The sequence below is a fragment of the Alternaria conjuncta genome (genome assembly GCF_024043145.1).
Source record: "Alternaria conjuncta strain BMP 0040 chromosome Unknown scaffold_10, whole genome shotgun sequence".
Taxonomy (NCBI): Eukaryota; Fungi; Ascomycota; class Dothideomycetes; order Pleosporales; family Pleosporaceae; genus Alternaria; species Alternaria conjuncta.
Genome location: NW_026250099.1, coordinates 227,258 through 252,351, shown reverse-complemented (window position 1 = coordinate 252,351; position 25,094 = coordinate 227,258). Strand labels below are relative to the sequence as shown.

At 54.0% G+C, this 25,094-nt stretch overlaps 9 protein-coding genes across 9 annotated transcripts; 5 read left to right on the top strand and 4 right to left on the bottom strand.

The window, feature by feature from the left end:
* On the top strand, positions 1-861 carry J4E85_007150 (uncharacterized protein; the record flags this gene model as incomplete). Its single annotated transcript, XM_051471384.1, has 1 exon — positions 1-861. The coding sequence occupies one exon, from the start codon at positions 1-3 to the stop codon at positions 859-861; it is 861 nt and encodes a 286-aa protein (XP_051324458.1).
* Positions 862-2,274: 1,413 nt separating this feature from the next.
* Positions 2,275-4,922, top strand: J4E85_007149 (uncharacterized protein; the record flags this gene model as incomplete). The annotated part of the gene is made up of 6 exons (XM_051471383.1): positions 2,275-2,455; positions 2,596-2,759; positions 2,813-3,538; positions 3,669-3,718; positions 3,815-4,506; positions 4,558-4,922. 6 exons carry the CDS (start codon positions 2,275-2,277, stop codon positions 4,920-4,922), a joined length of 2,178 nt encoding a protein of 725 aa, XP_051324457.1.
* A 722-nt stretch (positions 4,923-5,644) lies between these two features.
* J4E85_007148 (uncharacterized protein) lies at positions 5,645-6,683 on the bottom strand (the record flags this gene model as incomplete). The annotated part of the gene is made up of 2 exons (XM_051471382.1): positions 5,645-6,285; positions 6,338-6,683. 2 exons carry the CDS (start codon positions 6,681-6,683, stop codon positions 5,645-5,647), a joined length of 987 nt encoding a protein of 328 aa, XP_051324456.1.
* Positions 6,684-6,972: 289 nt separating this feature from the next.
* On the top strand, positions 6,973-8,531 carry J4E85_007147 (uncharacterized protein; the record flags this gene model as incomplete). Its single annotated transcript, XM_051471381.1, has 2 exons — positions 6,973-7,168; positions 7,216-8,531. The coding sequence occupies 2 exons, from the start codon at positions 6,973-6,975 to the stop codon at positions 8,529-8,531; spliced, it is 1,512 nt and encodes a 503-aa protein (XP_051324455.1).
* Positions 8,532-11,087: 2,556 nt separating this feature from the next.
* J4E85_007146 (uncharacterized protein) lies at positions 11,088-12,166 on the bottom strand (the record flags this gene model as incomplete). The annotated part of the gene is made up of 2 exons (XM_051471380.1): positions 11,088-11,994; positions 12,051-12,166. The coding sequence occupies 2 exons, from the start codon at positions 12,164-12,166 to the stop codon at positions 11,088-11,090; spliced, it is 1,023 nt and encodes a 340-aa protein (XP_051324454.1).
* A 2,094-nt stretch (positions 12,167-14,260) lies between these two features.
* On the top strand, positions 14,261-15,356 carry J4E85_007145 (uncharacterized protein; the record flags this gene model as incomplete). Its single annotated transcript, XM_051471379.1, is given in 5 exon segments — positions 14,261-14,340; positions 14,391-14,550; positions 14,608-14,901; positions 14,960-15,187; positions 15,207-15,356. The coding sequence occupies 5 exon segments, from the start codon at positions 14,261-14,263 to the stop codon at positions 15,354-15,356; spliced, it is 912 nt and encodes a 303-aa protein (XP_051324453.1).
* A 146-nt stretch (positions 15,357-15,502) lies between these two features.
* On the bottom strand, positions 15,503-19,222 carry PAN2 (poly(A)-specific ribonuclease; the record flags this gene model as incomplete). The annotated part of the gene is made up of 7 exons (XM_051471378.1): positions 15,503-17,465; positions 17,515-17,931; positions 17,980-18,575; positions 18,622-18,748; positions 18,810-18,985; positions 19,042-19,149; positions 19,202-19,222. 7 exons carry the CDS (start codon positions 19,220-19,222, stop codon positions 15,503-15,505), a joined length of 3,408 nt encoding a protein of 1,135 aa, XP_051324452.1.
* Positions 19,223-20,068: 846 nt separating this feature from the next.
* Positions 20,069-21,085, bottom strand: J4E85_007143 (uncharacterized protein; the record flags this gene model as incomplete). The annotated part of the gene is made up of 3 exons (XM_051471377.1): positions 20,069-20,184; positions 20,233-20,938; positions 20,990-21,085. The coding sequence occupies 3 exons, from the start codon at positions 21,083-21,085 to the stop codon at positions 20,069-20,071; spliced, it is 918 nt and encodes a 305-aa protein (XP_051324451.1).
* A 1,369-nt stretch (positions 21,086-22,454) lies between these two features.
* Positions 22,455-24,403, top strand: J4E85_007142 (uncharacterized protein; the record flags this gene model as incomplete). Its single annotated transcript, XM_051471376.1, has 3 exons — positions 22,455-22,952; positions 23,003-24,183; positions 24,235-24,403. The coding sequence occupies 3 exons, from the start codon at positions 22,455-22,457 to the stop codon at positions 24,401-24,403; spliced, it is 1,848 nt and encodes a 615-aa protein (XP_051324450.1).
* Positions 24,404-25,094: the final 691 nt, after the last annotated feature.

Genomic DNA, 25,094 nt, shown 5'->3' with positions numbered 1-25,094 from the left:
ATGGCCACGTCACAGCAAAGCCTAGACCACCTAATCCTCTTTGTCCCCGCCAACCCAACAACGCAACTGCCCGAAGTCCCTCCATTCTTCTCGGACAACTTCACACTCACCCCAGGAGGCTTCCACGCTGACGGCGCGACATCAAACGTCTTGATTCTTCTCGCAGATGGGTGCTACATCGAACTCATCTCCTTCGTCAACCCTTCGCTCGCGCCTGAGCATTGGTGGGGCCCGGACGCCGACTTCGTAGGCTGGAAGGACTGGTGCCTGACCAACTCGCTTTCGCCCGAGAAGAACTGCGAGGCGGTGATAGAAAGTCACTCAAACCCGATCAAGGGTGGGCGAAAGAGGGCCGATGGAGTCGATGTAGCCTGGGCTGTCACCTTCCCCAAGGGAGAGAAAGGTGGACAGAGTGTTAGGGGCAGGGTGCCATTCTTCTGCCACGATATCACCCCTCGGGGTGTCCGCGTTCCAATCGACGATTCGAAGACGACTCATCCATGCGGCGCGATTGGGGTCAGCCGACTTACTATCATCGTGGGCGACCAGGCCCTGCTAGATGAGACTAGAAAAATCTACGACGCCGTCATCGGTAGTGCTGGTGAAAAGGTTGATGGAGGATTTGAATTCAAGCTCAGGCGCGTGCATGAAGTGGAGACTCGTGACACCGGTGCGAAGATTATACTGCGCTTGCCAAAGGACAAGGAGGAACAGGAACGCGTTAAAGATAGGGGATTCTGGTATGGAGACGTAGTCCTGGTAACAAACGCAAAGGCCGGAAAGTTTGGAGGCTCCGCGGAGAGGCTGGATAGTGGAGAAAGAGGTGGCGGGGTTGGCGGGGTGTGGCTCGAGCATGCCTGAGCGGACGGCGGTGGATATAAGAGTGGAAATCAAGGGATCAGTGGGACCGAGATTGAGGCTGAACTATGATTTGGCGTATTTCGTATTACCTGCCTGAGAAAATACATGTGCCGAATGGAAAAACCCGCGGGAAGTTGACGACCTTGGAATTGGTCTGGGGTGGCGACCTGTGCTATAGCAAGGGATGCACCTGCAGGCGGCCGGCGAAATGAAACCATGCTTGCACACACCCGTGGTACTACTGTGCTGCGTTGGCACAAAGCGCAGATCAAAGTGGTTATATCGCGCAGAAGCGCCATGGGCTTGTTCCTAGCCATGCAAGACTATATTCGCATTCGCAGTCGGGAGGATTTATGGATGTGTAAAGCTAAAGGTTGCATGTGCCTTAGCGGCGCTAGGCCGCAGCCGGGCAACCGAGGGACAACCCAAATTTGGCAGCTGCGATGATTGGCGGGTGCTGTCCGGTGGTTTGAGATGACTTGATCCACAAAAGATCGGGTTATATCCTTAGGTGGGAGTATGGTGATGCGCGTGTTTGTTCAAGACGTGGCTCACTAACAAGGTGCAGTCTAGGAGATACACCATATGCTGCCCGGTCACGATAAGGTTATACAGCATAGTGCATGACTCGGGTTATTTGTGCGATGGCACTGCAGAGGTACATAGACAGACGACGAGGACGACAGGACGACGATCTGGAGGCGTTGATAGGGCAAAAGAAAACACGCCAGCGACCCAATCTTGGGTTCCTCGCTTACAAGCAGCGAGATGTCTAGAGCGAGAGCAGTAATTCTTCTCGGCGGAACTCGAATCGAAATTTTGAGGATGGCGGGGCTAGCTCGGACCACTGATAGCGGGCACGTGTCCCAAGGTTTGCTTTTGTGCTAAGGTGACAAAGTGAAGTGCCGGCAGGATCGCATTCGAGGCAAATTCCATGTCGACCTGTCTGGTCGCGCATGGGAAATTGCTGTGATGCAGTGTGCGAGTGGCCAGCGACGGCGGGATGCCGCTGAACGGCGGAGGGGACGACCGGCAGAGGGGCCCGAGGGCTAGCGCCTGCGGATCTGGAGTCAACGTCGACGCCGTCTACTTCTCTGCCCGCGCCCGTGGTCGAGGAAGTCACTATATGGGGCGCGGCGGAACCTTCGTCTCGACACTCGCCCCGTGGCGCGCCCCTGCAATGGCGGCGCACGCAGCAGAACCAGGGCAAATGCGCGGGCACGATGAGTATTGGCCATGCGGACTTGTGCACCGAAGCCAATCACTACGAGGTCGCTCCCGCCAAGGCGCAGCGTTCATCCCCAATCTTTGATTCCCATGACGCAGGCGGTTATTTTCATAAACACGATGCGAGATGCGCTGAGATGACTCTTGTTCCCTTACCACGCAGCGTGAGTTTTCGCGAGCGGCCCGATGCAAGACGACAGGCGACCTGGACCCCCTCCGGCTGGTCACCCCTCGGCCGGTCCCTACGGGTCGCAGTTCAAGGTCGCCATTCCACGCTTACCACCCCGACGCGCCCCGCCACCCACCACGCCCAAGTCGCGCCAGAGGGACAGAGTCCAGCGGGCATGTCGCAACTGTCACAAGCGGAGTGCGTTGCCATTGTCTTTTCCAACATCATTCACTTTCTCTCGACCTCTAACACACGCTAGAGATCAAGTGTAGCGGCGGCCTCCCCCGCTGCAACTACTGCGACAAGACCGACAAGACATGTGTATACGAGCGCCCCAGGAAAGACCGGCTGGCGACGTCAGTTGAACGACCTGATTCCAAGTTCTGAAATTGACTCCGCCAGTGCCAAAGACCGCAACCATGCCCTCGTCTCCGTCCTCAAAGACCTCAGCTTGCGCGTCAGCGACGATGACCGACGTCGAATTGAAGATGCCCTCCAGGATGTGAGTACAGGACCTGCCAGCCGGATGCCACTGCTCAAACTAATACCGCCAAGTCAGATGACGAGGTCGGGTCGCCCGTCTCCATATCCTCTTCTTCGCGAGCATCCGCCCCTCAACCATTCTCTCAGCACTCGCGCATGCACCCCTTTGCCCCGTCCTCTAGCTATGTGCCGCTCGGAGCAGAAACCTCGCCTACCTCGGATCAGTCACCCCTTCCTCGCCTGGACGGTACTGTCCCGGAAGACTCTGGCGACGAAGACGGTGGCGAAGTGCCCAATGTAGTCGAAGCAGGCTTCTTGGGCCAGATCTCCGAAGTACAGTGGCTACAGACGCTCAGGAGCAGAGTACAAGCTCTCGATACCGTTCTGCTTGGCCCACCTGACACCACTGCGCCACTCTCTCAGCCACCCTCGCCTACTTTCACTGCGTCACCCACCTCCCATGCCGCGACCCCGCTCGAACACATCGCTCTCACCAACTACTATCTCGATGACGAAGGCATCAAACTCACAGACTGTGGGAATCCCTTTGAGCTGCCGCCAGAACACACTGCAGGACTGCTATTCCAGTGCTTCACCCAGACCATCCAAGGCTCCTTTCCCATTCTCCCCCCAACTATAGAGCACCAGCTGCAACAGTACTACACCCTGGTTCGGAACGGGCAGGCTATACATTGCCCGGAGAAATGGTTTGCGCTGGTCAACCTTGTTTTTGCCATAGGCGCCAAGTTTTCACATCTCATCCAGGCTGAATGGCGACCCGACGAGCTGGATCACATCGTCTACTTATCGCGTGCCTTTCAATTGCTTAGCATGAATGACACAATCGTTGTCCTAACGACTCCGGATCTGCTCACAACGCAGGCAAGTCTGAGCTGCTGATCTTGTTTGACTATGCTAAACGTTTCAGGCTGCTGGACTCTTTGCGATTTACTACATGACTGCTGGCCATGTAAATCGGTACGTATGCGGAAGATCTTTGCTTGTGACTACCTAGTTCATCCTCTCTTCGTCTCTTGCTTCAATCAATGTGCTTGCATGCTAATATTATGTCAGGGCTTGGGTAATGGTAGGCATGGCGATGCGATCGGCCTTCTCGCTCGGCCTTCACGTGCAACAAGATGATCAATCTGTCTCCGCCGCCCGAAGGCAGAGCATGGTCTGCACCTGGTGGAGTCTACATGCACTGGAGAGCATGCTGAGTTCGATTACGGGCCGGCCGAGCATTATACCCAACGAAGACATCACAACTCCACTGCCCAGTGCCGTGAATAGCGATCAGACCCAAAGCGTACCTGTGCTCAGTCTCGACTTTCTCGATGCCGATATCCACCTGAATCTCCTGACCCAGCAAATCATCTCCAACCTCTACACACAACGTAGATCTGCGCCATCATGGGACTACCTCAAACAAATGACCATATCTCTATGCGAACACCTTGACAAGTGGGCATTTGAATACATTCCCCAAGTTCATTCAGAAGAATGGAATTCAGCTCGCATGCCACAACGCGACGTCTTCTTGCTCAAACTTCAGTACTACCGACTGAAGGTTCTGACGACTCGTCCCTCACTCCGCCGTATTGAACGCTGTTTTCAAGCCGGAACCGATGACTTCAATTCGCTCGATCAGTCTGTGGCAGAGTCGTGCGTACAAGCGGCACGGGATGTCGCATCGCTGTTGGCAAACGAGCCTAATGTCAGAAGTCTATATGAAAAAGGGCCCTGGTGGACAATTGTCCACAACAGTATGTTGACACCTCAAATCCCCATGTCACCTACTGACCAATTCATTACAGTCATGCAATCACTCGCCGTTCTCATGATAGCCATATCCTGCCCCGATCACTTCCGCGACACACTACAAGCGTCTGTGCACAGCACACGGCAACTCGTCACCGCACTCCGCAGCATGTGCGACACAAACATGTTAGCGTCCCGCGCCTACCAGGTCGTATATTCGATAGTCAAGACGTCAAAACCGTACGTCTGGGCTGACATAGCGGACGCCTTCCCAGACGAGGTCATCATGGTGCTACAACAACCAGCACCAGCAAAGGTCGACCCGCAATATCTACCATGGCCGGACAACGACCAACCAGCTGAAGCCTTGTTCCGTTATGAAATGGACAACTTCGGCAACTACCACTTTCACATGTTATGAGGACGGGGGAGTACCTTTCGCGGCAAAACTACTGCAGCACCGACTGCACACAAAATGATGCGATTGGTGAGGAACCGGGGGCCTACCGTTCAGCGGAATCAACATCTTATTCCATGCTAGCGGTCGCTTTATCACAACGGTATCTCAAAAGGATCCCCACCTCGTCATCAACGGGGCCAAAAGTCGCAAACAGGATAGGTTCGCATTCTAGAACACCGCCGGCTAAAAACGGGACAACTGGAGGACCAAACGGCCACGTTGTATGTGTCAGCCGAATGGGGCCCAACACTCGTCGCTACCGCAACATCACTTACGCGTGTTATACCCAAATACTATCTCGAACAGCGATGCAAGAAGAAGGAGAGATGCTGTATAATAGCATTAGCATTCGCTTGCGCGTGTCACATTATCGACTCGCGTCGCAACGACGACTTTGCAGGACTAGGGAAAGGTGAACTACACAAGTACATAGTATACCGTTCACGGAACAGTAATAGCAGGATAGTAATAAAAAGCAGTATTGGTTCATGACCAATTCATCTCGTTTGATGCAACAGGGGCGGATTTTCACATGAAGGCATACTGACAATGTCCACGCGACAGTTGTTTCATGCTGTAGGGATGCACTAGCAGGAGACTACCGAGGTGAAACCCTATAGTCTAGCCCCATTGCATTACTTCAGTCTTGCTAAAATCCAACAGGGCAAATCCAGCACAGAACCTCAATGCAGTCTGGCAGGTCTCAAGCCAGCTCCTCCCGCAGCATCTCCCATCTTCTCAGTATCAATCTCTCCGATAACGCTCTTCAGCAACTCGGGCACAATCTGCGCTGCATCGCCTTGGAAGAACCAGTCCCCATCGTACAGCCCTCCCGCAGGAACATCATTGGCGTCCATGTTGATAATGGCAACCCTCGCCCCCTTGCTGCGCGCAAGATCCACATACCCGGCGGCAGGATATACCTTTGCACTCGTCCCAATGACCATGATGAGGTCGATATCCTCTTCGTCCTCGATAAACGCGTCGACATCCTCCATGACCTTCTTAGGCAGTATTTCGCCAAACCAGACTACACCGGGACGTAGCAGGCCGTTCTTGCATTCGGGGCAGTGGGGGAGGTGCTTGTAGTCGAGTTCTGGGATCTCGACATTGATGTCTGAGATGTCTAGTTCGCGGGCGGCAAGGGCAGCGTTTGTGGTTGGGTCGGATTCGTCGGTGGGGATGGCGAGAGCAGGCACGATGGGGTCGGTGTAGTTGTTGCGCTCCGAGTAGTTGCAGAAGAAGTCTGAGCACTTGAGGTCGAAGAGGGAGCCGTGCAGGAGTTTGAGTTGTTCGGCGGGGTGTTGGGCGCGCGGTGATAGGCCTTAGTGGGAGTGTTAGCTATGCGACTGTAGGGGTCTGCGGTGGAGACTCACCATCAACGTTCTGGCTCAGCGTGATAAACTGCTCCTTCTTCTTCGCCAGTTCGGCAAGGGCGTAGTGGGCGGGATTTGGCTTGGCTTTGAGGGCCATGTGTCGTCGGTAGCTGTAGAATTGCCACACGAGTCCCGGATCGCGCTCAAAGGCCTGGGGAGTTGCTAGTGATGTCGCGTCATGCGTCCTCCACATGCCTCCCGCACCTCGGAAAGTTGGTAGTCCAGAAGAAGCGGAGAGACCCGCACCGAGCAGCGCGAGAATACGCGTCGACTTGGTCAGGTGTTGCTGGAAGCTCTCGAGGTCCTTGGGCGGAACGACGCTGGGTTGGGCGGCCGACGAGGCCATTCTGCGGATGATGATGGGCAGCGTCACGGTGGAGGTGGTCTTCTTCGCAGACTGGGCGTGCGAAGAGTCGGAAGATAAGCGGCCGGGCGTGTCATGTGTGCGTTGTCTGTCCGACAGGCAGAAATGGGGGCCTGGAGGTGTTTGCGGGGAGGGGGGAAGCTGCGGCGGTAGTGGCACCTGCAAGGTACGTCAGGCTCCCCCACCAGCGGCCTAGCGCCCACCAGGCCGGGAAACCGATGCCTCTTCCGCCGAAGCTTGATTCGCCCGAGCCCAACCTCCGCCAACGACCATGACTTTTGCGATAAAATGGCTGCGACCGGCTGCACGCGTGCCATACCGGTGCGATGCTGCGAGACGCGTCGGGCGGGTGCAGCCCAGAGTCGGCGGCACGAGGGCGTATGCGGCCGCTGCTGTGCCCGCCGCTGAACTCCGTTTTGGCCAACCGCTCCATGAGACGCATCCACACCTACTCAAGGCTGGGGAAGGTGATGACCGCCCGAGCAACGTCTTACCCTCTACTAACATGCTGCAGTCACCCCCGGTATCACGGCACTCGAGTACCACCAACGCCGCGCCGCCCTCGCTAAAGAACTGCCCCTAAACTCGACCGCCATCCTCGCCGCAAACGACCTGAAATATGCCTCCGGCGCCGTTTTCTACAAGTTCCACCAGGACCCAGACTTCCTGTACTTGACGGGCTTTAGAGAGCAGGATGCAGTGGCGGTAATAGAGAAACACGGGGATGGAGAACACACATTCCACCTGTACGTCCGGCCCAAGGACCCCAAGGTGGAAGCCTGGGAGGGCCCACGATCAGGCGTTGAGGCGGCGGAAGATGTCTTCAACGCCGATGTGAGCGGCAGCATCGACGACCTACCGCGTCTGCTTCCCGACATAGTCAACCGCGCGCAAGCCATATACACCGACCTCCCCCAATCCCGCGTATCTAAGAACCTGCTCTCACGCTACCTCGCCGGCGCAGAGCCCTCACGGACTGGCGGCATATTCAACGTCTTTCGCGATGCACCCGCAAGCGTACGACCCCTCCGCCCTCTCGTCAACGAGCTCCGCCTTATCAAGTCCGAAGCCGAAATCACAAACATGCGCCGCGCAGGCCAGCACTCGGGCCGCGCCATCACAGACGCAATGCGGCAGTCCTTCACCACGGAGAAAGACCTGGATTCCTTCCTTGACTATTGGTTCAAGCAAGACAACTGCGACGGCCCAGCATACGTCCCCGTCGTAGCCGGCGGCATCAACGCAAACACCATCCACTACGTCTCCAACGACATGCTGCTCAACCCCAAAGAACTCGTTCTGGTCGACGCGGGCGCCCAGTACGGCGGCTACGTCACGGATATAACACGCACATGGCCTGTATCCGGCAAGTTCAGCCCCGCCCAACGCGACCTCTACACCCTCCTGCTCGCGGTACAAAGATCCTGCATCTCGCTCTGCCGCACAGATTCAAACTTCACCCTCGACAAACTACATCACACAGCTTCTAATTCGCTGGCTGCTGGTCTAAAGGATCTCGGCTTCGACATGGATGCCGATGCCATCCAAACGCTCTTTCCACATCACGTGGGCCACTACGTTGGTCTCGATGTGCACGACTCCCCTGGTCTGAGCCGGAGTAGGAAGTTTGAGAAGGGCATGTGTGTCACTGTTGAGCCCGGTATCTACGTCCCCAATGAAGAGCGGTGGCCCAAATGGGCGCGCGGCATAGGCATGAGGATTGAAGATAGCGTTTGTGTGGATGATGAGAGTCCATATGTCCTCACCACCGAGGCGGTCAAGGAAGTCGTCGATATAGAGGCGTTGAGGGGGACGGAGACGAAGTTGTAAATGGGAATCGTGATATCCGCTTTTGTTTTTCGTGATGGAACGTGCTTTGTCATTTGCTTGATGTAGCCCTGTGGTAGAGATAGCTACAGCAGCTCATCTGAAGATGAGTTTGCTCACCAGCACAGAAGATGGTCAAATAGTCGGAGCTAATCGCACCCACCCCTTCATCGCAGTTCTCACCAATCACGCACAGCAGAATCGCACTAGCGGCCCGCTCTAGGTTTCCCCCACCAGAGCAGCGAACAGCAAACCTACGCATCAACTCGAGGAGCTTAGCTCCAATGAAAACACCATCTTTGGCACAATCCCACCTCGAACCTACAGGTTTCAAGTGTCAATGAGCATCGCCGCAGTACTGTAGCGCATCAACATGGGCCTCAACCTTAGCTGCGTACACCAACACCGCTATCACGTCATTGACGAATCAGACCTCGGTCTTTTCAAAGTTCCATATTGATCAAGCCATGATTGAGCTGTAACAGCCATCAGCAGCCAGCCTACGTAATTCAGGTGAGGGCCTGGTCTGGTTCAGACGCATAATCCACGAAAACACATCACCAGTATCCAGAGATGGCATTCCACGAATACAAAGCTCTAGCGGAACGTCACATCAGGCTTCTCAAGCTACCGGAGACTTCTCAGTGTGAGGAACTTCTCATCCTCGTGGAAGTATCACTGGATGCGCCGCCTCCATACGAAACGATCTCCTATGTATGGGGCGAGCAAGATAAATCCTTTGTCTTCGACTTGGGCTCGGGGAAGTCGGTCCTCATCACGCCAACATTGCGCACTACACTTACGCGAATTCGTCCTCATTGTCAAACAGGCTATATATGGGTTGATCAGGTACGGCAATGTTCTACGAAACAGACAGAAGTGTCTCACTAACTCTATCGTGACATTCATAGTTATGTGTCGACCAAACAAGCATCCCCGACCGCAACCAGCAAGTATCTCTCATGGGAGAGATATACAGCAAATGTCAACGCGTACTAATCTGGCTCGGGCAAGAGACACCCTGCTCCGAATATATGTCCTACTACCTGGGCTCCCTCCTCCCTCCCGCAATCCAACAAAAAGCCAAACACACACCCACATCAGCCTCCCATCTATCACAACCTGGCAACCAGTCCTTCGTCCGGAACCTCCTAGCCCTACCCTGGTTTACCCGAGCTTGGATAGTCCAAGAAGCAGTCTTACCCACCCTCGCTTCCTGCTTCCTCGGCGCATTCATGTTCTCCATAGAAGATTTATGGGCCGTTGTAGTCCACTTTCGTAGTGCGGAACGGTATCTCACACGGAGGGATTATGTCAACTTACGCCAGCTACCGGGGTATTTGGTGCTGAACGAGATTATGCGATTGCGGATGCAGGCGCGGTATCAGCGCGGTCCTAGCCCCAACGAGTCGACGTGTTTCTACCACTCACTTTCCGTCTTCGCGCCGAGATCGAGAACGTCGAGTCGACATGATATTATCTTCGCTTTCCTAGGATTGCAGCGAGATCGGCGGGTTAAGATTCTGCCGGACTACGACATGGAATGGGACGTCGTACCTTGCGTAGCCACCAAATCCATCATCGAAGCTACAGCCAGTTTGAACCTATTCGGACTGCTGCACCGGAAAGACGAAGAAGCGAGTCGGTGGCCAGTTCTGGCGTCGTGGGTGCCAGATTGGTCGAGGACGGCCGAGGCGGAACCGCTGGTTTTTCCGAGGAGTTGGATTTACTTTGATGCTTCTGCTGGGAGACGGCATGAGGTGAAGGCGGTGAAGGACCTTGACGCATCGCATTTGGTAGTTACGGGAAAGATTATTGGTGAGGTGGTGCACACGCTTGCGTTTACAAAAGGCCTTGCTGAGCCGCTCGCAAACCGTCATGGGTGGGACATTTGCTCTTACCTCAACTTGCCATATCTACACTATCTGTCGAGACAGATGTGGCGACAGGAGACGACTGCCCCATCAATGGAGCGTTTGCTGAAAGTAATTCTAGCCGACGGTTCCTTCACACTAAACCAGAAGCTAAGAGAGCACTGCAGCGAAGGTCTACCAGCTTCTGATATAGACGAGCTAGTTTCAACGTACTTGGCGACTGGAAACGCTCCAAAGGAGCGCGATGTTGTCACAATGGGTCGTTCCAAGAATGCTGATGATCTAGGGAAACGAGCGACCAGACTTCGCGATCATGCTCGCGTAGCTTGGGGCCGACAGGTTTTTGTGACGTGCGATTGGAGACTTGGGCTTGCACATCGTTCCGTCTGCGAGGGCGACTTGATATGCATCGTCCACGGTTCGAAAGTGCCTCTTGTGCTCCGTCGTCTTACTGACGGTTATTATCGCTTGATGGGCCAGTGCTACTTTGAAGGCGCTATGCGCGGCGAGGAAGTAGACTGGGATGAGGCGAGTGCAGATGAATTCGTACTTGTGTAAGCGGCGCTGCTGGTAGTGTTCATGTTTGTTGGTACTTTTCCTAGACAATCCTAAGACAAGAAACCATTAATTGAGTGAGAGATTATTTATTAAATATACACGTGAAGTGCCTAATTAACTACTACTTCTAGTAAGTGTAGCAAAGGAGTTTACCCTGAGTATCCAAAAGATCCCTCAACTTGACAGTCGGCGCCAACTTACCCAGACCAACCTCAAAGTCCAGAGTGACGTTCTTGCCACTGTAGTCGAAAGGAATGATCGGGCCACCAACCTGGTGAAGGCGGTTCTTCAAGTCCTTCTGCTGCCACATCGAGAAGATGTGGTCGATGTTTCCGTGGTGGAGGTAGAAGACGGGTTCACCGGGGCTGTTGTTCGCATCACCGGCCTGTCCCAATGCACCGCCAACGCCGAAGTGACCACTGCCGTGGATGTTGGGTACCGCGAAGGTAGCCTCGCCCTCGACTGCACGGGCAAAGCCGGTGTAGTCCTTCGAAGCCATGACCTTATCGACGAGCTTCTGGTCGGCCCAGACGTTGATGAGGGTAGGGACGAAGTCGCGCTTCAGGCAGTGAGGTTCCGGGAAGTTGACCATGAACTTGTCAGGTGTGAAAGGTCCGTTGGTGACGCATCCACCACCTGTTCCACCTTCAACACCAAAGGGGTTCGTCTCGGGTGTGGGGTCGACCTTGACGCCGTTACCGCCGAAGCCGGTATCTGGCTGCCAGATCTCAGAGTCGAAGATGCGTGTCGATGTGGGGTTTTGAGGCTCCGCATCTGCAGACCAGTTCCAGTAGGGTTGGCCGCCGGTGTAGCCGCATTCTTCGCGCAGAGCCTTTTCGTAGGTGGCGACGAAGTAGCGGTGCCAAAGTGTGAAGTGACCGACCCAGTGGATGTCGGGTGTTTGGCTGCTGTGGACGGCTTGGAAGTCGTCGAAACGGTTGATAGCGCCCTCGATGCCAGAGATGGCTGGCTTTGACGCTAAGCAAAGTACAGCATCGATATATGCCTTCTTCTGTGGGATTGACAGCTGCTTCCTAATAGGCAGGTGGTCAGCATAGTTTCAGAAGAGTTTCTGATGTGTTAGACCTACCATTCGTAGCGCTTGATGGGGTTCTTGCAAGTCTTGGGTGCAGATGCAGGAAGAGCCGCTGCTACTGCCGACGAAGCGAGACAGAGCGAAGAGATGAGGACGTTGATCTTGACCATATTTGCGGTTGAAGTTGAAATGCGCAGCTATGTGTTTCAGATTGTTCGAAGGCGGAGTCTTGAGGTCCCTGGAGACTTGTAAAGATGGTGGGCGTCAAGCTTTATGTGCGGCTCACTGTAGGCCTTATCAGACGCATTTTACCCGTGCAAGACCCATCGAAAAGCATGATCGCTATCAAAATTAGAGCAAAGGGCAGAGAGTGGCGAACAGACGTGAGCATTGGGAATAGAAACGGGACGTTGGACCCTACGCTGTGGGATTTGGAGCGATGTCCGGGGCCTGGAAAATTCCTGTATGCATGGCGATTCAGGAGACATGCAGCCGCGCCGCATGCAAGGAAAAGTTGAATGTGTACCTGCTAATCAAATGTTACATGCGTTAGTGTGCGGCGCAGAGATCTGCGTGGCCATCGAGTTGTCCAAAAACCTTGCTGTACATATGCCATCGCAGGCTACAACTGCTCAAGCTCTTCTTTGCATGGGATGGTCTTATTGCAAATCCCCATGGCTTTTCAGCGTCCGTTGAGCCTAAGGAAATGTCCCGAGCGGAAGACGTAGCGTGGCTAGTGCATGTCCCGTCAAATGTAAGCTACCGAGAGCTTGGACGGCTCGTATTCCTCCCATGTGGCGCTTAACCGGAGGCGATTGGTTCGGAGGCGCTCTACACGGGAAGCCCTTATTGATGTCCTTCCTTTGGGTTCACCCATGCGCGCCCACGGTCTACTACCTAGATGTGATGGCATGGCCAGACCAGTTTGAAGCGGAAACGCACGTTCTGTGATTGCCTAAGCATTGAAGCATACAACAATTTCGGATGATTGTGGCCGGTGGGCCGGTCTGGATATTCCTGTAGGATTTACCTTGCATAGCCAAGACATCGTTGCCGAGATAGCTAAGATGGATGCGTGTTTTCTCCCCTCATCCTTTCGATCTTGTCGTGTTGGCGGTCACATGGGATTCTTTGAGTTCAGACCAAAGCACCTGATAGGAGGCGTATTGTTTCTATCGGAGTTTTGCTCCCAAACGCGTGTCTTTGCTCAAGCAGCAAAGTCGCTGCGATGAGGTGTGTGAGCTACCTGGGTAGGGACGGGAGAACCAACGGATCGGTTTGGCCCGCCTCCGCGCTGCGGCACAATCAACCTCTGAGTCGTGTGTTTAACGACTGCATTGATTGGAAGGACTCCAACATGTCCAGGTGTTCTTGTTGGCGATTGACGGGAAAAAATAGGGTCAATGGTGGCGAACGGGATTGGATGCTGGGAAGAGAAGGCACGGGACGGAGCTGCTGAAAAGCCCTGGTCTATGTGACAACGGAGCGTTCCTTCGTCCCAGGACCCTTCGTCTTCATTCGCGCTGCTCCTCTGGGTACCGGCTCTCGGCTGGGGAACGGGGAGAGCGCGCGGGTGAGTCCAGTTCCGCCTCGCAGATAGCCGAGGGGAGCTAGACTGTTTGGGGCGAAGAGCCGCATCGCCAACATCCACCATGACTGAACGAGGACAGTCGCACCGAACTCGCAAATCCTTCGCACTCTGTCGCCCTCCAGCCGCTTCTTCTATCCAATGATGGCTCGGAGGAATTAGCCGCCGAGGAAGGAGTTCATTCAGTCCTGTTGGAAATGCGGCATGTAATAACAGAAGGATTGAGAAGATGAAGCTGCTGGGCAATGTCGTTCCGCGTCACGGCTGGGCGTGGTCAGGGAGGATTTGGTAACATTCATAGCTATGTTTCGTGCCTGTTAATGTCAGATCAACCTGATGTGAGTGCATGCCTCCATTATGGCAGACGGTGGCTATGGTATCACTTGGGACAATGGCTCGCGGCAGCCAATGTTCGTGATCACGACTGGATTTTTAATCTTCTTCGCGACAATAGCAGTAGCACTTAGGTAAGATCTCTCAGCTCTTGATGAGTACATTCACTGACCATTTGCTCATCTTTTCCTAGGCTTTACTGTCGCTTCACTTTCACACGACACATAGGACTCGATGACAAGTTCATGGTAGCTGCATGGTTGGTATCAGTTTCTCTCGGCATTCAGAATGGTTTCCTTGTTAGCTGGGGAACTGGGTATGTACATCCGTGCCTACACAGCATATGGCCACTAACAGAAGAGAAAGTCGACACAACGCCGATTTGGATGCCTCGATCATATTGATCCCCACATTCAAGCACTGGTAAGACACCTATTCTCCAAACAGAAGGCTCACGATTGACTCTGATTCAGGTATGCGTATCAGCTCGTGTACCCATGGGCATTGTTCTTCGTCAAAGCTAGCATCTTGGCTCTCTACCATCGAATCTTCACCCAAACCAAGTTTCGCTATACTGTGTACGGTGTAGCCGCATTTGTTGCTGTTCAGACAATCGTTGTCACATTTGTCAACGTAAGTCATACGCGGAGCTACCATATACCTCCCTGAGCCTACCACTGACTTCCCCAGGCCTTCGAGTGCGGAAAAGAACCATGGAGAGCCTGGTCCCCAACCTTTCCGAAAGGATGTAACGACCTTGCCAAGACATACTTCTCGATGGCTTCGGTCAACATCCTCACCGATATCTTTATCCTAGTTATGCCGATGCGAGCTTTTGGGCAACTGAAACTTCAACGGACCAAGCGATTTGCGCTCCTCGGTGTGTTCATGGTCGGCGGCGTAGCGGTGATTGCCTCTATCGTTCGACTGTACGCTCTCTATGTGTACGCTGTAACGGATGATCCACCATACGATGATATTTTCGTAAGTACCAATCCAGTCGAAACCTTAACGATCCATAATTATACTAACGCTGCAATAGATCCTCTTGCTCTCGCAAATCGAAGTGAACGCAGCCATCATATCTGCTTCCGCCCCAGCGCTCCGACCACTTCTTACCAAGGCATTCGCATCCTCATCCCACAACTCATCCGGTCAATACCCAGTGTCCTACGGGGTTGGTGGACCGAACTCTAAGATGTTCAGCCGTACTGCTCGAACGCGTTCAAGGGGACATATGGAGCTATACTCATTCAATGGAACAAAAAGGGTTAGTAAAGCTCCGGTAGGGGATACCCGGAATACAAGTGAAGAATCCATACTGGGCCCCGAGGGCATTACAAAGACGGTTGAAACAAGAATCGAGGAAAATTACTTGGGAGATTCTATCAATGGAGGGCATGGTAGACATGGGGAAACCCAAGGGTATGATGGTGTGAGGCATAGCGATGTATAGTATTCACGATCAATAGTCCTATAATGGAATTCTACCAGTCACGAGACAGAGCGTGTGGAAACGTTGGTGGAGTGATGTTCAATTTTCCAATAGTATCATTTCGTTTCTACCTACACACAAAGTCATACCTCAGCGTCTGAGCGGACTGCGGAAGCCCATACTACCAAACTGGCTACCTCCCTTCTTCGGTGTCGTCAATGGATCTGGTACTTCCCCGCCATAACTCCCACTCACAGCCCTGTGTCCCTGCCCGCCATTCCCGACAGCTCTTCCCCCACTACCCGGCGCCTTGAATCCCACCAAACTGCCCTTGGCATAGACGTCATTCAACATCTGTTCCAACACGCCCGCATCATCAAACTCCTGCCACTTTCTCCACAGCTTCAGCGCCGTCGTCGCATCCTCGATGGAATCGTGCGTATCCTCTTGGATGCTCTCTTTGAGTACACACCAAGCCAGGAACTTCAAGTTCAGTTTTCGCTTGAAGTCTGGCTTGAACCAAAGGTTGCTTGTGTCGACGACTTGGTTCTTGGGGACGTGGATGTTGATGGTGCGGAAGTCGTTGGCAAGTGAATGGCCGACGAAGACACATCCTAGATTGAGTAGCAACCATAACTTCTTGTAGGCGTGTTTCAGGGATACTGGCGCGTGTGGAGAGGTTTCGCGGCTGAGGTCGCCCGGAGAAATACCAGACCATTCGGTGAGGTAGTCGACCACTTGTTCGGTCACAGCGATATAATCATCGATGAAGGGAAGGCCTGCCTGCTCTCCTTCGCCGCGACATACAGAGACACGAGCTAAGCCCTTGCGATCAGGACGAATGGTCTGGCGGGTGCCATCAGCCTTCATTTCGATCTCTTCAGCTTGAAGGCGGATGAACTCGGCATCGATGGCGACTGGATAGCCAGGGCGTGGCTCTTCTGATGAGTGTTGAAGCAGCTTAAATTTCTCCTCGGGAGGCGTTGGGTTAGACGACCACCACCTGTACAGAATGGAAGTGTCAAGGTTCTGTTTCCACGAGTCGTCGATCTTGTTACGGGCAGACTTCAGCTGGAAGGTCAGGACAGACGGAAGCTTCCAACTTGTATCGAAGCGCAGAGCTTCCTCTTTGGGAATTGGTCTCACTAGGAAGTCGTTAAAGAGATGCCATCTGTCCTCTAAATCCTCTTCTCGTGACGAAGGTGCGGTGTTGATGGTCGCTACCAGGTGAGGCTTCTGACGCTCGCCGCTGTTGATATCCGCGACAACTCCAACAAGTTCATAAACCATGATCTGATGTACTCCGCGTTGCAGGTGTAGCTTCAGGTCTTGGCCTTCGAAACAGTAGAATTGACCTTGATCTACTATGATCCCGATCTCTTGCGGAAGCCAATTGGGTGTCGACCACAACAACTTGGCTTCATGACTTTGTATGGCAGCGTTAAGCATCAGCACTCCCGGTACTGACTGTATCGTCTTCCGCTGTACCATCTGCTGATAACGGTTGCACTTTGTACACCAACCCCGAGTTTGATCTTGCCGCTCGACGCTGGCTTTCAAGATCTGTGAGAAGGTCGGACGTGCTATTCTCGTGTTCCTCATCACCTGCTTCGCAGGATATACGAGCTCATTGACGAAGTTCTTGCCTCCACGAATGGTTTCGTTGTTGCACTGTGCACATCTCATGCTCGCTTTTGCTTGGGTTTCCAGTACTTGATCCATGGCCGAAGGCCCAGTGTTCCCTGGAAGCATTTGTCGGAATTCTTCGGAAACCTTGTCCAACAGAAAGCGGTTGAGGTTCTGGATCATAGTGGTAAGTGCAACGTTGGGAGCAAATTCTTCAAGCAGATTCAGTGAGACAGCATTCGAAAGGCCACTGAAGGTCTTCAAGAAGTTAGATGCCTGACAGTTGAGCCCAGCCGCCTTTTCGAGCATATCGATGAGAAACCCCAGTTCGCAAAGAAGGCAAGACTCAAAGAGGCATGGCGAAGCAGTGTGTTGTAGAGCAAGGTTTCGTAGCAGCGGCGTAAATCGGAAGAGTTGCAGAAGTGAATTGGCGTAAGAGTTGGTAATGTGAGTTTCTAGACCAGAGTAGGGTGTCTGGTTGTAGTAGCTGGTGCCGTGTCAGTGCGTGGGCAAATGATATTGTTGGGAAGACATACGCGAAGTCGAAGTCATCAACACCGAACTTGCTGTACTTGATTTCCACGTTTCCATACATGGCTGGGACATCTTTGCGTGTAACATCGTCGAGATGCAGGTCGGTCAAAGTCTCCATAGTCTCTGTTATCCGGGCATCTGGCTCGGTGAAGGACTGCGACGCTCGAGCTTTCTCACTTAGAAACTTGGGGGCAGACAGCGATTCGCTCACTCTATCCACCTGCCGTGTTGCTTCGGCTTGGTTTCTGCGCTTCGTGTTGGGGTTCTTGGCGTAGAATCCAATCTCGGCGCGTGTCATGTTGCCGAGTATCGTGCTATCAATCTTAGGCGGAGGGGCACCGACTTCGAAAACTAGATGACTAGGCCAACTCGAAAGCAGCTGTTCCTTGTAATATGGCATACCAACAGTGCTTAGGGGCCTAGAAAAGGTGAGTAAAACGTAGAAATTGGCAATTGGTGGGACCTACGTGTCAGGGCTCCAGTCCATCTGTGGCGGCGGTGGGACATTATGATCTGCAGTCTCTGTTGGGTTGCTGTATTCTGGGAAGTGGACCTTGGTCGGAGAACCCCATAGGTGTATGTGCGAATTGGAATCTGCTAGTGCAATAGCCTCGCCAGAAGGTGCCATTTCAAAGCCAGTAAGGAATGAATCATAAAAGTTCAGCTGCCGGAGGTTGGCCGAGTCGGGGTTCATGAGATCGATGACCTGCATCTGGCCGTTCTGAGAGGCGATGAAAGCTGTAGTAGACATACGGGGATGCATGCGCACATAGGCTGCACCTGTGTGGAATGGGATGGGAGGTAGCTGCTTGAGCGTCTTCAAAGAGAAGACATTGGTGAATGGATCCAGCATATATGCATATTGTTGTCGCGGAGACCATCCGCATGTTGCGAGGAAATCGCCCTTTGCGTCCATGTCGTTGATGCTCCCAGTATGACCTTCGAAGACCTTGATGACGGCAAGCGAATTTGAGTCCAAGATGTGGATGCTACCGGTCTTCGTGGCGGCGCAAAGGTACTGTCCAGCACGCTTCATGATGGTGTATTGAGCTTCGGCAGGGAGCTTCCATTTGTTAGTTCGGGGTAGTTGATGAAGGCATGAGATATACCGTATGTGTGATGATGCCCTTCTCCACGTCTACTTTGAACATTTGCGCCTGGCATCCTGCGACGAGGATCTCGCGCGTGCCTTTGGAGGTGAAGTTCATGCATGTCATATCCTTGAACTCGGCGCTCCTATACGCTGATGGTCAGCCGCTGCCCTTGTGCGCTCTTTCCCCTTCCGCAGCCAACATACGTCAGGTGCCATTGTGTGAGTCCGCGGCGGTGGGAATAGTGGACGCTTTGTTTAGAGACGGAGAGAATGCCCTTCTCGGTGAAGAGGAATTGCTTGACGGGGCCATCGGGAGGCGCATGTCCGCGGTACGAGGTGTAGCGTTCGAGGTGAGGGCCGTAGAAAGACGTGATGCGCCCCTGCGAAGATGTCAGTCACACGGCACCTGGCACGGGCCGCGTGTGAACGTACTCACATGGTTGTTTCCTGTCCATAGCAGTTCTTGTGTGGTGTCGAAAGCGAATGTCGATATAGGTACAGTGGGTAGGTGTGGTCCTGGGGGCGGCAATTGAGCGATGGCTAGCTGCGCAATGGTCAGTACGGTAGGCGTGATTGGCATGCCGTCGGCTCCCTACCTCGTCCCAGTCCGCCTCCATGCTGAAGTCGCGTGTTGCAGTCCAGGAGCTCTAGGGAGCAGTCCCGACATGCCTTGCGCTTCGTGGTTGACGGACGCGTCGCGGTAGTTGGACCGTCGAGGCGTGGGGTGAGGCCGGAGCTAGAAGACGCGAGGATGTGTGCTGGTGGGACCGCGGGGCATCCGGGAACAAAGCCGCAACCACCGCCTTGGAAGGTGCTCGGCAACTCAACGTTTTTCGCGTAGAACACGAGTCTACACTTAGTGTTCATGGCTATGGCACAGTGGCAAGTGATCTTGAATTTGAATGTTTGATTCCTATGAACAATCCCCAAACGCTATTTGTCCGACCGACTACGTAAAAGACCTGGCCGCAGATGATGTACGCACAAGAGTAGTGGCTCATGTACGCACGCACGAAAGGAGAAAGTAAAAGTGCATGTATCTTACCTGACAATGTAACTGGTCCTAGCCATACGTGATGCGTGATGCGTGACCAGTGATGTCAGATGAAGTGGGTATCGAACGCCTATCGAGTCGTCGTGCTTAGTGAGTTGGCTCAACAGACGAGAGTGTGTACCGAAGAGTCATACCGAAAGATGCAGATGTCGTGGTCTTCGTGTAAGCTCAATCGAGTAGTCGTGACAAGTTGGGACGAGTGCGAACTCCTGCATCAGGTTAGCTCCATCCTCTTATACAAAGCCGAAGCTTCGCTTCTCGATCAGCAGTGGATCAATCCATGTAGCTGAGGTGTGTCTAGGTCTGAAGTTGGCCCAAGGGCAACGTAAGCAAGGGATTCAGAGTATCAAATGTTTTCGATCACACTTGTACGTACCACGGAGTATTCGTCGACCTCGCCTTGGACGATCTAGAAGCCTTTGCGGTCGCCAGAGTACTCCTCGTCCTGGTCGGCGTCGGCCTTGTGGTCGTAACGCTGACGCTTGTGGGTTTCGGTCATGCCCTTGCCAGAGCCCGTAAAGCCAACTGTGAGGGTTAGCGATGAGACACGGGAAGATTGCTAGATTTACTCACCTCGACTGCCAGCCTCGGTACTGGTACGGAACATGGACTCCTTCTTGACAACGCCCTTCTTCTTGCCTTTGTTCTGGAAGTCGGCCCAGTTTGACTGCCTCTTCTTGAGGATGCCTTTGTTGGCGATGCGACTAGCCTTCCTCTCTTCTCCGTCCTGGGCAGCTCCGGCGCTTTTGGCAGCCTGTGCACTCGGGTTCATGCTGGCAGCCCCGGAGATGACGTGGGCACTCGAGACAACGGGCGCAGACGGAGTTGCGGCGAACGCAGGCTCAGCGTCGCGCTTGCGCTTGTTCGGCAGAGGGCGTACGGCGGAGCCATCGACGGTCAAGGTGTCGTCGTACTCGATGAAGCGAACAAGGTACTTGGGGGCTGAGGCGGCGCCTAGTTTACTCTGGATCTTGGCCTTGTACCAGGACCTGTCAGTCCACTGCGCCTCGCAGATATCGCCAATGTTCAATACAACGGCCTTCTCGGGCTCTTGCTTCTCCATGGTCTTGCGTAGGACTGGGTGCTTCTCAATATCGAACTTGGGGCCGGCAGGTTCAGCGGCGTCCTCAGGAAGCTGGGCCTCGAGAGCGGCGAGTTCGGATCGCAGGACCTCGAGTTTGGTGTCGTGCTCGGCGACACGGCCCACGATTTCCGCGCGCATGGCTCCTGTTTCTTCAGTCTCTCCGACCGTCGCGATCAACGCCTCCATCTCCCGAAGCTATACAATGTCAGTTGGGTCAATGCGATAGCTCCGTGGTGCGCAGCTCACCTGGCCTGCCCATTCTGCACGTCCTTGCTCTTCTACGGCGATTGCCTGCTTCTTGGCGTTGATGGCGCTCTTGATCTGCTTGGTGTTGTCCGCCATGTTGCAGTCGCTGGTTGACTTGTGGTTGCGATGTTGTGGTGGGTTGGATTGTTCACAGTCGCGTACAAGTAAGGATGTCGCGACCAGCAGTGACGCCCGGCAGGCAGCCGCTGGGCTTGGCGCCGCCCCACACAGCCTAGACCCTTTTTTTCTCCGCGCTTCAGCCCTATAAGTGAGACAAGCGTGCGTGAATGTCGAATGGCACTGGGCCGTCACCACCGTCACCCAAACTCACTGCTCACGTCACCTAACGTCTGCAGATGCAGCCGTCACTTCTGCATCTGATGGTTCCTGCCGCATCTCCATGCTTGGCACTAGTCCACGCCGCTTCACCGACGTTTGTGAAGGATAGTATCCATGATCAACTATGGCCGAGTCGCAGGGACCACGCAAGTACGCAGCGAGATGATTAGTATTCTTCTCTCCAGAAAAGCGCCGTCTTCGGAAGTAGACTGCGAGAGACGCACTGGCAGCTCTTATTCAGCATGACGCATGACGCCAATGAGTGTAGTGGCAGCGAGAACCCCAATTCTGTTATAACCAGCCAGTCTCCTTCCAGCAGACAGCACTCGAGAATCTGGCGAGACTCGCATCTGCTGCAGGACCAGGCACCGGACGCGGTGATCAGCGTCCGGTGTGGTGGTCTTCGATGGCGTTCTCCCCTACCCCACCAAGCTTTGTGCTTATCAATCAGACCAGGAAGCGCATGCTGAGCCTGCCGTCTGCTGCGCCCTTCTCTGACGCCGTGCTTCTGCGAGAACAGTCACACTCTCGGCCCCAACCTATCACTGACGCTGATCATCCGTTCACCTGCTGTCGGCCGCTTTCTGACAGGCTTAACGGCGTTGCTCCGAAAAGTCGCCCGAACCAACCAGCTAGGGTACCCAGGTGCCGCATTGGATCTGGCTTCCAGGCTGTGAGGCTGCGAATTGACTTCTTGCACCATTGCTCCTTCACCATCTGACCACCTTTCGCTCAAACTGCCCATTTCTTGACAAAAGAGTTCGCATACCCCTCTGCGGCCGTCGTCAAGTGCGCTACACTCACAGAGCGCTCTGCCCTCTGCACAAGCCCTCCCATACCCGCGAAACCTTCGTCGGCTTACTGGCCCGCCTCCGCCCGCTGAACGAGCTACCCAAATCAACCCCAACCATCTTGCGTCATTCATACCACCTCTCAGAAGCCCAACGCGCCCGCTCCTCCACATTTTGCGGTGTCCGGGTGGCGAAAACGGTTATCGCACGTGGTTGACCGATAGCCAGCCCCTCCGAACTTCCGCTACGCTGCGCAGCTGCGGTAAGCAACCCGCAAGCTCTCCTCGGAGCTATACACAACACCAACCACCCTCTACATCGCGATTGTAGTTGCAATGGCTGGAACTACCAACGATTTCCAGAATGGCGCGCCCTTCTACCTGGATGCGACGCAGCAGGATCTCCTCCTCGCGGCTCTGGCCTCGAACAACCAGAACCCTAACGACATCTTCTCCGCCGGCCTAGACAGCGGCTCCAACAACAAGCAGTCTATGAACAATTCCCAATTCCAGTATCCTCTTGACAGCCTCGATCCCGCATACTTCACGTCGCCTCAACAACAAACACCCGCGAACGGCTTCAGCGGCGGAAGTATGGAAGAGAGTCCCTTTGTCGACTACCTGGATGGCGACAATGGCTTCGATTTCGACAACGCAGACGGCGATATGATTGGCTCACTACCTGGGGATACTCCCGGCGATTCGAGCGAAAAGCGGAAGAGTCCGGACGACGGTGACGATGACGATGACGAGGGCGGCGGCAAGCGCAGGGAAGGTGAAGACAAGCAAGCCAAGAAGCCAGGTCGCAAGCCATTGACTTCGGAGCCCACGACTGTAGGTTTCATGGAGCATGCTCACGTTAGCCCAACTGACAGCAGGCATAGAAGCGGAAAGCCCAGAATCGCGCGGCCCAACGAGCGTTCCGAGAACGCAAAGAAAAGCATCTGAAAGACCTCGAGACCAAAGTACAGGAACTTGAGAAGGCTTCCGATGCCACGAACCACGAGAACGGTCTCTTGCGAGCACAAGTGCAACGGCTGCAAACGGAACTTCGCGAATACCGGAAGCGACTATCGCTTAACAGCACCGGAGTGTCTCGAACTCCCGCTCTTGCTGGAGGCTTCAGCTCTATGCTGAACAACAATAGCAACAATAACAACTTCTCCTTCGAGTTCCCACGTTTCGGCGGACTTCCTGGCGCCCAGCTACTAGACAACGGTCCCTTAGCAAAGAACAAGAACACATCGGTTTCGTCGAATGCATCTGGTCGCCAAAACAGCACCGGACGCGCCCTTAGCCCGACCAGCAGGGCCAACGGCTCGCTCACAGATTCCCCTGGCGCCATGGGCCCGGGTGGTGCGCAGCGCTCCGGCAGTCTCAACGGCTTCTTCGGATTCGACAACAACAACAAAACGAACAACGAACCCTCCCGCAGTAATACGGAGAACTCCACTCGTTCGCAATCGCGTGTATTCCAGTTTAACAGTGGCTCATCAAGCCATTCAGACTCACCGTCCAACTCATCCACATCGCCTACCAACCAAGACTCCTCCTGCGGGACATCACCAGAGCCAAGTCATACCTCGCCCAATCAGCAGTTGGACACGATCAAGGACGGTTATGTGTGTCATGGAAACTCCGAAGGTGAGGTTCTCTTCTGCGAAAAGCTCAACATGGCCTGCGGCAACCCTCGTAATCCCATGCCTCGTGCGATGTCCCAATCTGACGACAAACCTTCTCCTGCAGTCTTAGCCGCCAAATCACCCACGCCCGCCGTCAACGGCATCGATTACTTCGCGAACCAAAACGGCGGTCAATTCGACCCGACACTCTTTGGCGAGTATCGCGATACCCAGAATGCGATCGTGGGCGACGGCGACTTCACTGGTGGCTTCTTCAACGATGCCTTCCTCAACACTGGCTACGGGAGCCCCTTCCACTTCGGCGACACACCTGCTGTGCAGAAGACGAATCCTCTTGAAGAAATTGAGCGCATACAAGATGGTGAGGACGAGGTAGTCCCCGGCGAGGATGTCAACTCGCTGCTCAACTGCCACAAGATATGGTCAGTACAACCCTGTAATCACATCAGAACTGGTACGCTAACACCGCACAGGGACAAGCTCTCAAGTCGCCCAGACTTCAAGGATGGCACAATCGACATCGACAATCTCTGCTCAGAGCTCCGCGCTAAAGCACGTTGTTCTGAGAGCGGCGTGGTCGTTGATCACAAGGACGTTGAGGCAGCCCTCAAGCGTCTACCCAAGGACAAACTTCTCGGATAAACATGGCGCACACCTGCATGGGATGACGGTTAAGGCGTACATGTTTGGCTTCTTTTGGGTTCCATTTATTTCTCATGTTGGCACGGCCAGTCACTCGTTGAGCATGCACTTAGCAACCTTGCAACGATATCATGATACTTGGAAGGGTGGGCATATCGGCGTTTGAAATGGCGAAACGACGAAAATGGTTAACGGCTGTGGAATACACTGTTCGTGTGCAAGTCGTAGGGTCGATCATTGGATGGTGCTACGGTCACAACTCCAGCTTCCTTTATAGCCTTGTATTCAATGAAGTACATTTTCCTCATATTCCCATTGGTAGGCTGTTCCAGATCTATATCCAACGACCGGGAGTGAGATGGTACAACCACGCCGTACACATGCATAACTCCCATGGATCTTGTAGGCTGCCATCTTGGCATGACATCGACCGCTCTTCAAATAGACCTTTGTTGGTGTCGCGCAGACATCGATCCTTCAACCTCACCGCCGTCACAACCGCACCAATGATTACGTGTATCATCGGGCCTCTATACCCCGGAGAGGTTGCTGACATGGGCTTAACTCAAGAGCTCGAAGAGCTCATCAAGAACAACGACGTCGATGGCCTGGAAGCCAAATTCACCAAGCAAGGACGCCCTCGAAAGGGGACAAGAGCCATCACGCAGAAAGATAAAGATCATTGTCTTGA